General features: G+C 30.7%; 1 protein-coding gene across 1 annotated transcript in view; it reads right to left on the minus strand.

Annotated features, from left to right (window-relative positions):
- Positions 1-760: 760 nt before the first annotated feature.
- The window catches only part of LOC129226079 (protein LTV1 homolog), a 32,399-nt gene continuing 15,924 nt past the window's right edge, over positions 761-17,235 (minus strand). Inside the window, exons 4-11 of the mRNA XM_054860667.1 lie at positions 14,197-14,269; positions 11,687-11,795; positions 10,208-10,391; positions 10,011-10,129; positions 8,900-9,036; positions 6,981-7,033; positions 3,857-4,057; positions 761-900 (exon numbers count right to left, since the gene is read on the minus strand). Of these exons, the coding sequence (XP_054716642.1) occupies positions 790-900; positions 3,857-4,057; positions 6,981-7,033; positions 8,900-9,036; positions 10,011-10,129; positions 10,208-10,391; positions 11,687-11,795; positions 14,197-14,269 (987 nt within the window). The 3' untranslated portion in view covers positions 761-789. The remainder of the gene's footprint in view (positions 901-3,856; positions 4,058-6,980; positions 7,034-8,899; positions 9,037-10,010; positions 10,130-10,207; positions 10,392-11,686; positions 11,796-14,196; positions 14,270-17,235) is intronic.

The raw sequence follows: 17,235 nt of genomic DNA on the forward strand, positions 1-17,235 counted from the left end.
TACTATTTTTGAGCACACATTTGAACTAAAAGGATAACTACTAATTAAGCTGTACTTTATTTAAAAGAGCTTAATATTAGATTCCCACTAATTGTTAAAATAGCTCATTGTTTGCACAATTAACAAAATTACTACTTCGATATTAAATTGGCTTGATTTTTAAATGTTTTTTTTTTTTTCTCTTTTTTCCCATGAACAAGTCATTTTTAATTTTTATTATTTTTGAGTAAAATAATTGGAACTTAGGTGGGCCATTTTTTTATGGTTACTTCTAGTACGCAAAACTCATGTAAGAATGAGAAAAAAAGAAAACAAGGTTTTTGAAATTGAAAAATATTTGCGTTCAAGTTACATTTTCTGGAGAATGACCCAAATACTTTTGCAATAATGAGCTTTTATATAAGCTCTTTTCCATAAACTTATCGCTTTAGCTGTAGTATAAATGTTTTCAAGTGGGATTGTTTAAGCTTAAGCTATTACATACACTTTTTAGCTGCTTTGTGGATTATTCACCCTGCCACCCTATTCTGCTGAGAGTCAACTGTACTTCAATAAATGTTAAATTGAAAAACTTCCGAGTCTATGAAGGAAGGATTTTTTTTCCCTGCCTGAATGAACATGGATTGTGCAGGCTAATTTTTTTCCAGTACAGCCCTACCTTATCCATCACATTCCAGTGCTTTTTCTTTCTGGTAAGCATGCTTGTTAATAATGATTGTTAGTAAAAGAGATTTGTTTATTGTGAAAGAAGTTTCGAATCTTAAATTAACAAAATTATTTAATAAAGTATTACAAGAGTCTGATACCCTTATTACGGCGGGCATTAATAGCTTGTTGTGTTCTTAATTTCTTTTCTTCTTTGAAAGCTAATTTATTTTCTTTCTTTAACATTCTGCTTTCCTGTAAGAAAAACAAATGCATAAAAATAAATAACAAGATGATTATCATATAATTCAACATAAGAAATACATATCTGAATATTTTATTTTAGCTTCCAGGAAAACCAAAATATTATATAATTATTTAATGTGCATGTCATAGCTGCCAACCTCAAGATAAAAAAAATCGGAGCACTTAAGGGAAAAAATAGGAGCAATGAGGGTTAAAATAGGAGCACAAAATCATGGCCTGTGCTAAAAATTCCTTCTGTACCCTAAGCTTCGATAAATTCTAAGCACCTTTGCAATGCTTTTCTGAATTTTCATGTTAGATTTTCAACAAAACTACAACCAAGTTTAAAATAAAATTAAAGCATCATTACGTAGATACATATTGAAAAGTAAAAAAAAAAAAAACATGATTAGTAATATCAGTAAATTACCGCCATTAGCCAGGGCTAAAGCAGAAATATTTCTGCTTTAGCCCTGGCTAATGGTGGTAATTTACTGAATATATCTTGCCTTGCGTTCAATCTTTGAGTTGAATCGAACCATTGCTTCGGTCACTCATCTGGTCTGCTAATTCTATATTAGCTACCAGTTTGTTTCACACTCTTGGCTTCCTTAAGGGGTTTTCCATCTCCAGCTCAGTCACTTTCCTATGCCGGGCTGATGAGTGCTAATAAGCACGAAACTGCAGTCCTCGGCTGGAAACGACTGAGCTGGCGGTGTATTTCATGTATTTCTGCTTTAGCCCTGGCTAATGGCGGTAATTTACTGAATATACCTTGCCTTGCGTTCAGTCTTCGAGTTGAACCGAACCATTGCTTCGGTCACTCGTCTGGTCTGCTAATTCTATATTAGCTACCAGTTTGTTTCGCACTCTTGGCTTCCTTAAGAGGTTTTTCATCTCAAGCTCAGTCACTTTCCTATTCCGGTCTGATGAGTGCTAATAAGCACGAAACTGCAGTCCTCGGCTGGAAACGACTGAGCTGGCTGTGTATTTCACATGATTAGTGTTTGGTTTAATAAAACTGCAACCTTTTTTAAAAATATTCTTTCCCCCCTACATGTATTGAGAATGCATCATTGCTTAACAACATATTGAAGATTAAAAAACATGATTACTTGGAAGTAAAGCAACTTCATAGTGAAGGTCAAGACTCGGAAATTTTTTAAGTGGCCAGTGGCCACTAGACTCCAAAATCTTAGTGGCTACCAATGCTTTTTTGAAATGTTTGGAATTGGTTGTTGGATGTTTTGAAATACAAACTGGAGGGGGGGGGGGAGCAGTTTTTACAACGTTCATTAAAAAATAGATGAATAGGATTTAAAGAGAGTTATTCAATACCTTTTATGTGCATAGAAAATTTAAGTTAAAATAGGTTTCTGATTTAAAAAATAAATAAATGAGAAGTCAGCAGGAACCTTCATTTTAGATGAAATAGTTTCAGTTTATAACAAGGCCTCCAATGCAATGAGGATCAAATACAGATAAAATTTCTCCTTCAAGAAAATAATTAAAAAAAAAAGAACATAACTTTTTGCCTTTTGTTATTTTTAATAGTTTGCATTGAGACAAACAACCAATTCTGTTTTCGGAAACTTAGGCTGATAATAGTCTTGTCTACTTCCATGTTGCAAATGACCAAACATGGCAAAAAACATGAAAAATTTATGATGATAGATTTTTGAATTTGTTGCATTAAAAGTAATAATAAATAATCCTTAAAAAACTAAAATTTAGACAAAATAGTGAGTTTTTAGCACATTAGCGTCTAAACCAATGAGGATAAAATGATATTCTGAAGAAAAAATTAAGAATTTTCCGGAAAAAAAAAGATCCCATTTTGCATTATTTTAAATAGTTTGCATTGCAATAAACATCTGATTCCAATTTTGAAAACTTGGCCACTTAAGAGTCTTGTGTACTTAAATCTCGCAAATGACCAAATATAGCGACTAAGTCAAAAATTCAGATATAAAATTTTGAATTTGTTGCATGAAAATAATTTTAAAATAAAAAAACCCCATGAAATTACAATTTAATTGCAAATTTTTAGCACATTTGTGTCCAAAGCAAGAAGGATAAGATGAAATTTTAAATAGTATAATTGTTTTCATATTTCTAAATAAAATTATCTATACTAATATTATAAAGAGAGAGGGCAGATTTTTGTGTGTTTATATGTTTGAGGTAATCTCCGGTACCACTGCACCTATTTGAAAAATTCCTTCACTATATGAAAGGTGCTTTCTTACTGAGTGAGTAATTTGTTCTAAGCAAAAGGTATTTTACAGCTGATTAATTGCCTGAATTCACCTATTACTGATTACTTCTGATTAATTCTCAAATTTATCCAGCGAAAGTTAAGATTAAGGTCCCTCTTTTAGAGAACATAGGTCCTTTTTATCTACAGGGAGAAACTAAAATCTGTTGGGAGCCCTTAGTATTTCATAACATGGATATAATTTCAGACAAAACTTCAACACTCTTTAACTCATAATCTAAAATTAGCTTAGTTATAACTAGGAATTTGGAAACAGAAAGATTCTTTGTGGTATCAATACTGCACCTCCATTTCAAAACATTTGAAGTTAAATATTCCCTCCCCCCCCCCCATTTCATAATAAAGTGTTTTAGAAAAGAAATAGTTGACATTTACACTGCAGTGCTTTGCCAAATTACAAGTAATTTTCATCAAAAAATGCATTACTTGTGTGTGTTCTTTTCTTTCTTTTTTAATTTAAAAGCTTGGGTTAAGATATTAATTTTAAAGAAGCTATAAAAAGACTTTAGATAAATTTGAACGTTTTCTTAGACTATTTCCACATATGTACATATCTTATTTCCTTTTAAGCCAAATCGAGCTAAAATATTTTTATTTTTTAATTTATATTTTGCAGTGTTAAAAGCAATGAACAGTAAAAGAAAAGTATTTCTTCCATAAAAATTTATAAATCAGAAAGATAATTACCCTTTTAGCTTCTTTAAACAAATTTTTTCTTTCCTTTCTCTGTTCAGGAGTTTCACCTCTTGGCCTAATGTTGAAACTGGTAGCAATAGATACGTTGTCCTCTGACTCTGATCCTGTCTCACTGTCATCAATTGGTATACGTTTTAAATCGCTTTTTGTAAGCTTTTTGAAAGGATTATTAGGAATTTTAATCCTTTGTATCTGAAGAGAAATAATTTATATGTGTTGTTTTTAGTAACAAGATTAAACTTTCATTGCACGTACAATTAAATACAGCAACATATTAATTACAAAAACATATATTTTCTTAAACAATTTAAAATAATTAACAATTAAATTTACATTTAAAAGTCCTGACTTTCTCAATATCTGCCTGACTACGCAATTTTTCAAGCAACAAATTTCTTTGGTGTAGTATCTCTTTTCTGTTCTAAATATTTCAGAGCAGTTGTTAGAACTTGTACACCTTCAGTGTAACTTAGTCTTTACATCCTGATCCTCATTCTCAACATCACTAACATCTGATGAAGGATAGACTGTTTGTATATTTTACTCATTGTTGGCTCAGTTAACTGAGGTTCTACTGTATACTCTTATATATACACAATCAAACTCAGTTATAACGAGCTCTGATTTAACGAGAACTGGATTTAGCATGGATTTATGAAGTAATTGATTGGTACAATAATAAGTCTATGGAAGGATAACTTGTTTTTAACAAGCAAACCCTGGTTATAGCTAGCAATATTTTTGTAATTCTTAAAATTTCTTTTGACTTTTAACCTCTCCAGCTGAGGTAATCCTTACTTGAAAAATCATATGGAACATTCTGAAATCAACCGAACGTTACTGATGAGTTATGTATTCTATGAAAAACTGATGAGATGATCTTTTTTTTTTTTTAATTTTGTGGAATGCACATGTGCAAGCACCTCTCAAAACGAACTTTGAACAAAAGAGAGACAGGGTACAGCACTTGTGTGTATCTAGTTATGTAATTTATATTCATAGAATATATTCGTAAATTTTATCCTATAATGTTTGAAATGCAAAATTTCATCATTTGATGAAAAAGCAAAGATTTTACAGGGCTTAAAGGATGGCGCAAAAAGTTCTGAAGTTGGCAAAAAGTATTATTTATTTTCTTCCACGTTCCAATGCTTTAAATAAAAAATAAAAAATAAATTTAAAAAAAAGTTCTAAAGCAGTCGTTCTATGTCAATTGACCTATATATATTTTTTTAATTTTCCACTTTGACTATCTCTATATTGGATTAAATTTTACTGAGGTGTAGTTCAAACTAACCTAAGTAAATTTGCAGATTTAGGGATCCAAATCCTGACGATCTAGGGTCTCCCCAAAAAGTGATCCAAAATGACGGATCAGCTTTTTGTAAAAAATTGCCATGTTTAGGCTTAGGTTGCAGACAATTTTTTCACACTGGAAGCCAAAATTTTTTGGAGCTTAATGTATGCTTGACTGTTACTATATTCACATATTTTTGAGAGTTTGAGCTCATTATATTTTTTATTATAAGCATGTGACTCGCGAAAAATCGCGGTGGAGAATTTTTTTTGCTGGATTTAAGGTTGTCATAAAATTTGGACAAACATATTTCAAAGGCTTGTACTTTGTGATTCTATTGTCAAAATAAATAGGTTACAGTAGCAGAACTTAAATATCTATTTTCTGAAAGATATTGTCACCCACGTTGGCTATCAAAATGGTTCAAGTTTGTCACCTTGGATTTTCTTTTTGTTAGTACATACTACTAAAAAAAAGATTTATTCCTTTAAAGAAAGGTTTTATTTTGATTGTGTTCTTTGAGGTAAGGATGAAAAAAATCAGCTCAAACTACTTCCTGCCCTTTCCCAAGGAAAGCTGGTCTACAATGTACAATGAATGGTGCTTGCCATGGAAACCAGATTATAGTAGCTTAACAACTATTATCAGTCAGAAATAGTTTTTTATTCCTCTTTTAAAAAGTAAGTTAGAAAATTAAATATATGAGAAACAGAAAAGCATCTTGTTCTGTGTGATGTATTAGTCTGTTTCGAAAACAAGGTATATTTTTCTGTTTCTGTCGTATTTAATTTGCTAACTAACTTCTTAAAAAGAGAAATAAAAAACTATTTCTTTTTTGACTAATAGCAGTTGCAAAATAACTATAAAGCAGTTCCAATGGCAATCACCATTCACTATTTATTGAAAAATTTTACAGTACTCAGATGAAATGAGGACATGCCCTTTTTACTTGCTTTACAATGGAAAGAAGCTCGGAGCTCACAAAGAACTTCACTCAAATTTCAACATGAACTTTCTATTTACTATTTAATTACCCCTAAAGGAATTTTGATTGATTTTTTTCCCTATTATGCATGAACGAATTTTTGGGTGTAAATATGTAGGCAACAAAAAATGCATTTTGACTGCCAACAAATCAATTTTAATAAGTTTCATCATGATATTTGCATCTATGTGTGTTTGGGTATGCATGTACCTGCCATACACAAAAATGATTAGTCATAGAAGATAGGTTTCCAATTTCGTACATATATAACTTGTAAAATGTCAAAGTAGCATGCTTCTCTTTTTGATTGCAATTGCATACTCTAAAAGGACTGTTAATTTGCTCATTGTGGCAAAACTCCTTAATTGGTTTTCAATTCTTTTAATTCATTTTTCCTATCAAATTATTATCTCCAAGGCACCTCAAGCATTTATTGAGAATTTCATGCAGTTTGACAAATGTTGACCCTCAGTACATTTTTACTTTGAAATATAAATAATGCACCTCAAATAAACAAAACCTTGGATTTTTGAGACTGATTTTCAACTCTACTGTATGTTTGTTTTAATTAAATCCTTCAAAGCCTGGAGGAGATTGTGACACACCCTGTATATAGATATATATACACACATTTGACATAACTTTGACACAACATTTAAAATAGTTTATAAAAAGCAAAAATACCAAATAGAAATGAATTTTGTTCAATCTGAGATAGCAGACATTAGTCTATATATATATATATATATATATATATATATATATATATATATATATATATATATATATATATTAGTACTGACAAAATTTTAAATTAAAGAATGGCAGAATACCTTAGATTCTTCTTTAATAATTGCTGGATGATTATAAATATTTGAATAAGTACCTAGGAGCAAATAAACAATAAATTTAATAACATAAAATGATCTGCAAAATTTGTTTAAACAGTTTTTTACTTTCTACTCAATCTTATATACTTACTCAGGGTTTGGCCGATATAAATCAGTTGACCACATGAATATATATCCAATATTTATTTTCAAAATATCATGAACTTTTTTATATTTATTATTTTTCTAACTGCAATGTTTGCAAAATATAAAAAATGTATCTGTCAAACATATTAATATTCATGTGTTATTAAAATGAAGAAAAAGTATGATATAATTTTTATAGGATATATTAATATATTAGAAATGTAACAATTTTAATATCGATAAAAACTGCCTAGTTAAAAATTAAAAGTTGATCAGAAAAAGGAAAGTGTCCTATGGCTGTGCACTGACTAATGCATACTTTTTATTTCTGAATAATGTAATTTTGTAACAATAACTAACTAACAAAAATAAATAAATAAATAAATAAATAAATAAATAAAGAGTAAAGCAGTTAATGCTAACCTCAATTAAAATTAATAAAAATTTAAAAGTAAAATATTAATTCTGAAACACATGTAAACAATACATATCAGAAAAATCCATTATATTAATATTACATGTGGTTTTAAATAACTATTTCATGTTTTAATATTATATGATATTTTATATTTATTTATATGATGCTACAATATTTTTCTGTAACTTTTATGGGGCCCATGCAATCATTTTTACAGATCACATGAATATAACACATTGGCTATTATAGTCAATGTCCAATATAATAGCCAATGCCAATGTTAGTTATATTTCATTTTCATTAACTTTCTTATCTGCTAGCAGTACGTAAATTTGAACACGAAATGAATATTTATACATAAATATTGAAAAAGGCATTAATTTTAAGTCTATATATTATAATAATAATAATATAAGAAAACAAACAACAATAATTTGGGGATGCAGTTACTTTTTAACTATTTTCATTGGCATTGATAGAAAATAATGGATATATATATCAAAATATCAGATATTTTTGAATTACTATATACAATTCAAACATGTTGCAGTTTGTAGTCATCCAAATGCAGGAATGAAAGTTGTATTCTCAAGACAAGGTTTTTTTTAATGGGGCATGTTTCAAATTTTAGTTTTTAAGCAAATAAAAGGATAATGTTTAATTAGTAGAATTACATAGAGGTCCTAGCTGAAGTTTTCCTAGACTTGACTCTTGCACTGATTATTTATAAACTAGTGGTACCGCACGGCTTTGCCCGCAATAGAAAAATTAAACGGTCTTTTGGTTCGCCTGTATATTTACAAATGTATGGTGAATTTTCTGGCCAATTGGCTTATGCTCATGTTACAGTTTCACGTTATGATAATTTTGTAATTTACTCATCCATCTTATGATAATTTTGTTCTTAAAATTGGAATAGAAAAAGTACCACATCGAATTTTTGAAAAATCGCTTCGAGGTGCACACCTCTACGCTACAAACTAACTTTGTGCCGAATTTCATAAAAATTGGCCGAACGGTCTAGGCGTTATGCACGTCACAGAGATCCTGACAGACAGAGATCCGAACAGAGAGACTTTCAGCTTTATTTATTAGTAAAGATAAAGATTTCAAACTTGAATTTTGTTCCATCTCATTTTATCTGAAAGTTTTGTTAAAAAATGGAAATCAGTCAAATGTTTAAAAACTTTCACCATTGTCCAGGTATTTCTAATTTTACAGGTGGACAAAAAAAAAAAAAACACTTTTAATTTTTGTTTTAGCTTGGGCTCAGAGAAGGCTAGTGCACAAGAAAATGTCACTCTAATTTCATGTGCCCGAATATTAACAAAAAATTTATACAATAAATTCAACTTACTCAATATAGATTCACAATCATGTTCTATAGGTTTTTCTGTTACAATTTCAATATATTTTTCTTCAACATCAGCTTCAGCATAATGTAATATTTTTTCCTTAATACATTTTTCTGTATTTCCAATCTCAACAATTTCTCTATAAAGTAGTAAATGATTATTATCAGAGAAATACTAACATCCTTATACTTAAAAAAATAATAATAAAAAGAGAAAAAAAACTTGATTTTCATATTTTTTAACAATAAAAATACCAAATAGACTCAGACCTTGTATACTGATTCAAAAGAAATTATACTCAAGATCTTGTCTTTTGCCTTTGCATTTTACTGAAATAGTATACTCATTCAAAAGAAATAACACTCAAGGGTTTGTATTTTGCTTTTGATAAATTTCAATTGATATAAACACATGTTACATTAAGTGTTAAAAAATTCAAATACTATTTATGAGAAATTTTTTTTCTCTGGATCCTCTCCTATAATAGTGAATTTGCTTATATAACTTTGAAAAAAATTGTATGTGTTCATACAGGGTGTTGCAGAACTTAGTTAAACTTGAAAGGATTGTAGAGAACAAGATAATGAGCAAGACTCATAGAGAAATTAAGGCCCCTAAACAAAAAGCTGATATATATAACATTTTGGATCACAGGGGTTCCCACACATAGAGGTGGGGGGACGGTCATGGCGCAGATTGCACCATTAAAACTTTTAGGGGGGTTAGAGGTATTTTTTCCTTTTGGGGGCATGCCTTTGCTCTTAAAGGGAATGGCACCCTTGTGGATTAAAATAGCTATCTGCTATTGATCCACTGACCTGGATCAGTGGTGCCCAAGCTTTCTTGGCCTGAGGCCACACCTCAATTAGATGATTCTCACAGGCTAGAGCATAGATAATTTTGTAAATATTTATTTACAAAAGGCTGGAAACTATTAATGGAACACAGAAAGGATTATTTTGTCATTTCAGATTTTAAAATCAAGAAATAAGGGCACAATTGTAAACATTTTGACAATGTGGTATATTTCTGAAGTTAGAACACGTTAGTGCAAAATTGGTAGATACAGACATTTTTATTTTCAACTAAGAAGAGTTCTTGATAAGAACCTACTTTGCATTTTTTGAGCTGTCAATAAGATTCTGTACTCTTTCACATTCTACAGAAAGATTACCACAGATTTCTTCCTCATCCAGAGCACCAATTTGATCATCATCATATTCTTCCATCAACTAAAATTGTTTTTCAAAATCAGAAATTTTTTTTTATTTCATATAACAGAAAACTTATTGACAGATTTTGACACTGACCTTTTCAAATCGTTCATTGAAGGTTTTGATATTATCTGGACAATTAATAGTAGCAGAGGTAAGTGGGTATTCATTTAAAACATCATCAGAGCTAACATCAGAAAATTGATCTGAAACACATTCTTCACTTTCATTGCCGAAATTAAATTCCAAGGACTTTTCATAACAGCCAGATTCATTCAATCTGGAAAAAAAAAAAAAAAAACATGAGTATGAAGCATTGTTAAAAAGAAAATAAAAAGAAATAAGACACAGGTCAACATGGGCGGATTTATGGGGGGTTAGAGGGGGGCAATGCCCCTCCAGTTTTGGGAGGACTTTATGTAGTAACAACACATCTTCCAAAAATTTAAAAAAAAAATCATTATTTTTTCGTCTTTGAATAGTTCAGAAGAGCATGGGTGGATTTATAGGGGGGGGGGCAAAGGGACAATGCTCCCCAGTTTTGGGAGGAGTTTATATAGTAACAACTTATCTTCCAAAATCTTTTAACAAAAAAAATCATGATTTTTTCTTTTTTGAATAGGAAATTAAAGTTTATTTTTTCTTTTAAACTTAAAATAGCCGTTTCTTACAAAGTTTGAACAATACTGTACAAGTGTATAATCTACTACTCAATTTCAGAGACTGAAAAGTGAAATTATTGATAGGTTCTAAAATCCCTGAAAAGAATTGGCGCAGTATAGCCTACAAGGGCTCTTGAACCAAAAACCCAATCTAACCAACCAAACCTTGAAAATAATTAGACAAGTCTTGGAAACTCCTAAGCAAAGTGTGCTTCAATTTTATTTCTTATCAAGTGAATTAAGAACTGTTCAAATGGGTAGTATGTTACTCTCTTGATACCTATTCTCTAAATCTGTGCACCATTTCTTTTAAAGTATTAACTTGCATCACAAAGCACTTTTAAAGCGTAAAACTTAAAAAAAAAATTATTTGCCTATTATTTCCAATTAACCCTTATAAGACTTCAAAATGCAGAATTTTATATCCATTTTAGATAATTTCCTCCGGGGGAGTAGTCCCCGGGTCCCCTAAAACTGGAGATATTCTATATCCCACTTAAAAGGGAGCACTGCGTTACTCTCTTAATACCAGCCCCCTCTCTTTTAAGGTCAATTTAAAAAGGACAGCATGATTACACAAAGTAATGAAAACGACACATAAAAAAGTAAAGAATGGCCTTCCGCATCACAGAAAACAGACAAAAACATGGGAGGGGGGAGGGCAATTAAAAATGTTTCTCCAAAAAAAAAAAAATCCCGCCCCCCCAGGAACTCAGTCCTAAATCCGCCTATGCAGGTCAATCAAGGTATAAAAAATTATACATGTAATGCCCTACTTCATACATTCTTTTTTAAGGCTTCATACACGGTTTTAGTGTTATAACTAAAGTTATTATGTCACAAATAAATAAATCAATATTTTTTTGAATTAAAAAAAATATATGAGCTGAAAGAAAAGAAATTATGCAATAACCTTGTTTCCTTTCCCAAGCATAGCTTCTTCAATTTTGGAACTAAAGTTTCAACTTTTTCATCGCAGTCAGAGTCATCAAACTCACCCATTATTTTTTCCAAGTCAGGTTCTAAAGAAAACAAATATTTTAAAACAAAATAATACTTTTTTTCTTCTGCACTAGTATGGGAAAATACATATTTAAAAAATTCTCACACATATTTTTTTTTAATTTGGTATAATGTCGTGGCAGTGAGTTTTGATCCAGCACCACCATGCAATCCAGAGTATTCATGACTTTTCTAAAAGACACTATTAGTAAGGTGCAAAAGACAGATTATAGTTCAGAAATCTATGCCATTATGATGTGTGTATGATGGTCCTAAACTAAAAATCTACTGCCATGACATTGGTTCTTTTCACACCATCTTGTATCCATATAGCACAGGCAAAACACATATCATGATCACAAAACATGGGGTTTCGGGACAAGAACACATGACTTCATGTCCCGAGAGACATGACATGAGACTTCATATCCTTGTCTCCCAATCTGTACACATTTGATTAACACTAGAACCACAGGGATTTCCGTACACCAAATACCATGGTCAATGGGTTCATTGATATTTTAAAAATATTTATGATGCAGTACTACTAAGATTATACAATATAATAGTGTAAGATACTAAGTTGTTAATAAACTCTTATATTATAGAAAAATGGCCTCAATAAATCTAATTGTTTATTAATTTTTCTTTACTGAGTGAGTACTTTAACAAATGTAATAATGTTAAGAATTTTAAGAAAATTCTGTATAAGTTTAGTAAGAAAGAAAATTATGGTGTTATTTTTAACTAATATATTGCTTAGTTATTTTTTTTGTTAGTAACGTTAAAAAAAACAAGGAATTACAAGGAGGTTCAGAAACTCTCCTTGGAAATTTATCAAAAATGACATTCTAAAAATGCATTTTAGTCTACCTTTGATGACGTTCCGAAAAAAATCTGGGTTCAGGTTGTCTCTAAAAATATTTTGACAATGAAGTTTTAAAAATGCAGTTTTAGACTGTATGCTAAAATGGTAGAGCAGGGTTTAGGTGCTCTTCCTCAGAAAATTCTCAAAACTGGAGGCCCCCGAAATGTGTATAAGTTAACTCCTCAACTTTTAACCTCATATTTTGTACTAAATTTCTCAACATATACGTAAGCATACATTCTTCTCATTTACTCATGCAAGAATTAAACCCTGCGACTGCCTTCCTGGTGAGCCTCTAACAAGTGGCTGCCCTATCTTTGGACATAGAATTGGGGGGGGGGGGGGGATCTTCTTGTTTAAAAAAATTTCTTTTTGGTTGTGGTAGAAACAAGCACATGAATAACCATCACTGATGAACTTCTAAGCACTACTCTAAATATAATAAAGTGGTTCTGATGGTCTTCTGTGAGTCTGATACAAATATATTTTAAGCACAAATGATCTTTCACTGAAAGCATTTTAAATCAATGTTAAAAATACTCCGGGGATGGTCTTAAGGCTAGGAAACTTTTTTTTTTTTTTAATCATCTGTTTTTAAGTTGTTGCTTATCAATAACTCACACCATCTTACTGAACAATATCTTTTTCACAAGGTTTTTTCTTTTTTTTTCTTAATCCAAGGAATAATTAGACTGTTCTTTATCCAAAATATTTAAAGCACCATATAAATGTTTCATTTCTTTACACAAAAGCATCCAATAAATGCAATTTTGGTGAATTTTCCAAAGTTGCTTCTCATTAGTAGCATAATGTAATAAACAGAACATTAATTCCAAAATATACCAATTGCGTGCTGAAGTTGCTGTTTTTTATTTTCTAAGTCAGCAATATGTTTATCCCAAATCATGTTGAAGGTTTCCATTTAAACAATCTTCAGAAAAAAAAAAACTGCCTTGTCTAATGAATCTGAGGTCTTAGCATTAAAAGCAGGAACACTCACAGAAGAAGTGTTCACTGTTATAAGAGCATAAAGAATATTCAAAGGTACGAAAAACATTGCTAATAACAAACATATTTGTGTTTATATTTTATTTCTGATATAAGTTTTTTTATACTAAGAAAATGTATACAAAAATGCAATATTAAATTATTTATGTTAAAGATGTATTTTCAAAAAAGAACTTTCTACAACTACCCCCCCCCCCCCCAAAAAAAAAGAGAGGAATATATTTCTCTTTAAGAACATCATCAAAGCTAAGTCAGCGGAAAGGAACAACTATTTCCATTTCTGTTATAAACAGTGTTCTGTGTATAAATCGGCATTCTAATTTTAAACAAAATTTATAAATAATTGATGTTATAATACATCTCTATACAAAACAATGTATATTTTGGTGGCAATGAATAGAATTAAAGCATCAATCTCTTTAGAAACATTGACTGTAATTGAAGATGTGTTACAGCAGGAAATTGCTAGAGAAAATGTTGCTTTTGCAAATATTATTTTTTAAACTAGTTTTTACTTTCCCAGAACATTATTAAGTAAACTTTACCTTCTTCATTGTCATCTTCTAATGCAGAAACACCACATATGTTTGCAAATTGTGAGGCAAGAAGAGAAGTTCCCTGAAATAAGAATTTTAGAATGCATTGGGAACACTGGATTGGATTAAACAACAAATTTAATCTTACCCACTTAATTCAAAATAAGAAATAAGCTCAATGGAAAGTGTACTGTAAAAGCAGTCAAATTTATGTACTAACACATCAAATAAAACAAAAGCTCACCTCATGGAATGTTTTATCACAAGCTAATCTAGTTTCACATCTTGCAGTATGTAGAATGAGTAGCTATTCTAGAAGCTAAGTTTTTTTTTTTTTAAATTTCTCATGAAATTTAAGATAGACAAATTCAAAGATTTAACTCAAATTAGTAAAATATATTTACTTCATAAATTATAGATTTAAATACATATTTGCTACGCTACAACAAAATTTTTACATTAGATATTATGAAGTAGAAGAAACAAGAGAAATTTGATAACAGGAGAGGTTTGACCCACTCTCTCTTTTTCATAAAGGAAACATTGATTCAACTAATGAGCATCACATGGTAGCAATCAGAATCAAAATTTGTTTTTCTTTTCAAGCCATTTTGATGCAGAATTAAAGACCAATCATATGTGATGCTTTGGTAGAGTTTTGACCCAGGTCAAAACTTCTTATTTAGTTTCATTCAATGTTGTAACAAATTGCTAGCAACTGCAGCAACAATTAATTAGTTGTAAAAAGAAATGTTTTCAATTCAAAAGAAGTAAGCACTTGTAAGGAATTTTATGAGGATTAAGTATTTTAGAGCAACTGAAACGAAATTGTAACCCTTTCAGATTGTATATAAAAAAATATTGCTTTGAAAAAAAAATTCCAGGGGTGGCCAAACCTTTTGGGATTAAAAAAAAATATTTTTGCACCACTTTCCATTTTTCTCGACATACAGAACAATATAAAAAAGTAAAAAAAGATTATTTACGGGCTGACTGAGTGATTTTTACTCAAACAGAATATTTTTTCTATAAGCATGAGTAATGGAGAAACTCAAGTATAGGGAAAAGCTTGTTTATCTAGAGCTCTATCAAAATATGAGCTAAAGCTTGTATTTTGTTAAGACAGTGCAATACAGGGTCAGCAATGAGAAGACACATTTAAGGTACAAAGAGCTTTAGAAGTTATAGTACAAAATAATTAGTACAAATCAAAAAGTTCTTCGGCAATATTGAAGTTATTATTCGTCATTAGTATAACAAAGAAATATGCTGAACTGCAGACTCTTTTGCCAATTTTCATTTAAAGCTTATGATAAATACTTGCAATATTACAGTTTACACACTCTCCGTACAAACACCCCATGTCATCTATGAGATGTAAAACTATATTTCTAGATAAAGTTGCTGACATTAGTATATTCATTATGAAATACAACTAAAATTTTAAAAGTTTCCTTTGAATACGAAAAGGTGTTTTCAAGTTTGACAAAGTTCCTGAAAACAACATTATTTCCTGAATCTAAATTCTCTTAAATAAATCTTCATGTAATACTTCGCCATGACACACTGTGCCATGGGTTGGCCATCCCTGTTTTATACAGACAAATAACTAAATGTAAAATTTAATTTCATTCATTTCATGTTCCAAAACCCTTTTCAAGTAAGAGAGTTTTAAATATACAACTAGCTTCATTTTCTAAAGTAATCCATAAAGAGTAATTTGTATTTATACACTTCCAAGAAGATTATCATTATTATTTTCCTTGACGGTACCAGCTAGTTAACAGAATGGAAAAAAAGTAAAATTATAACTTTTATAAAACAACCTAATTATTAAAACAGTGGAATCTTGTTACAACAAACACCAACACATCAACATGTTCGTTTCAGTGAAATAAATTTTCAATCCCAATTTAGTTGCCATTACATTGCTTGAATTCCAATACAAACAAGCTGATGTGTGCATCACATGACTTCCTTTTATTCCAATTTGATGTCATTTCCCCATTACTGGCAATTTTAATGTGATTCAATAGTTTACTCTCTAAATATCACCAACAGTGGTCAAATTGAAACAGATTATTTTTTGAAAAAAAATCGCTAAATTTTTCACCAAGTTGGCCACAAAACATGGCGACCAGAAGACTGGCGATATATCGCCAAGTGTCCGCTAAATTATAACACCACTTGAGTTTACATCGAAATTAACAATGATTTCACCCCCAATAAGGGGCAAAAGACCCCTTTACAAACACCGGAATGCAACCAAAAGGTGAGGTGCGCAACTAGACACCACTAGGAGTCTACATACCAAATTTCCACTTTCTAGGACTTACCGCTCTTGAGTTATGCGACATACATACGCACTTCCGCACATACATACATACAGGCATCATGAGAAAATTCGTTGTAATTAACTCGGAAATCGTCATCATGAATATTTTGGCCACTACCGATTTACCTTACTGGCCGTGTTTACTTTATCACTAGATTGAAAACCTTCCATCTTATACCAGTATTCCCATGAATGAGAATAACTTTTATCCAGTGATTTTGCCATCAATTTTTATAAGGATATATTCTCTGTAATCCATTATGCACAATATGTGTATGTGATCATATACATAATATGTTTGAAAAAATGTTTGATAGTGTGTGGCATATATGGAGTATACCCTATGGGAATTGCCTTGCTTGCATCTCATATCTGAATTGGTTATCGTTGGAATGTAATAAAAGTATATTTCCAACTAGTGTTCCCGCTAGGCCGTTTTTGAAGGGCGCAGCGCCCTGCCCTTTTCCATATCAGCAGAATACGCCCTGTCCTTCTTTTAGATTGGGAAATGCACCCCGCCCATTTCAAAAATAAGAAATTGCACCCTGTGTTTTTTAAAAGATGCCTCAACCATCGTTTCGACCTGCTGCGATATCAGGGCAATTTTATTTGTCCAGCGATCATCTGCAAAAATGCCCATGTCTTATCCTTGTTCCCAGAATTTCACCTTGAAAACGGCCCCATAAACAAAAGGGCAAGCAAATACCTAGGCA

The sequence above is a fragment of the Uloborus diversus genome, chromosome 7, assembly GCF_026930045.1.
Source record: "Uloborus diversus isolate 005 chromosome 7, Udiv.v.3.1, whole genome shotgun sequence".
Taxonomy (NCBI): domain Eukaryota; kingdom Metazoa; phylum Arthropoda; class Arachnida; order Araneae; family Uloboridae; genus Uloborus; species Uloborus diversus.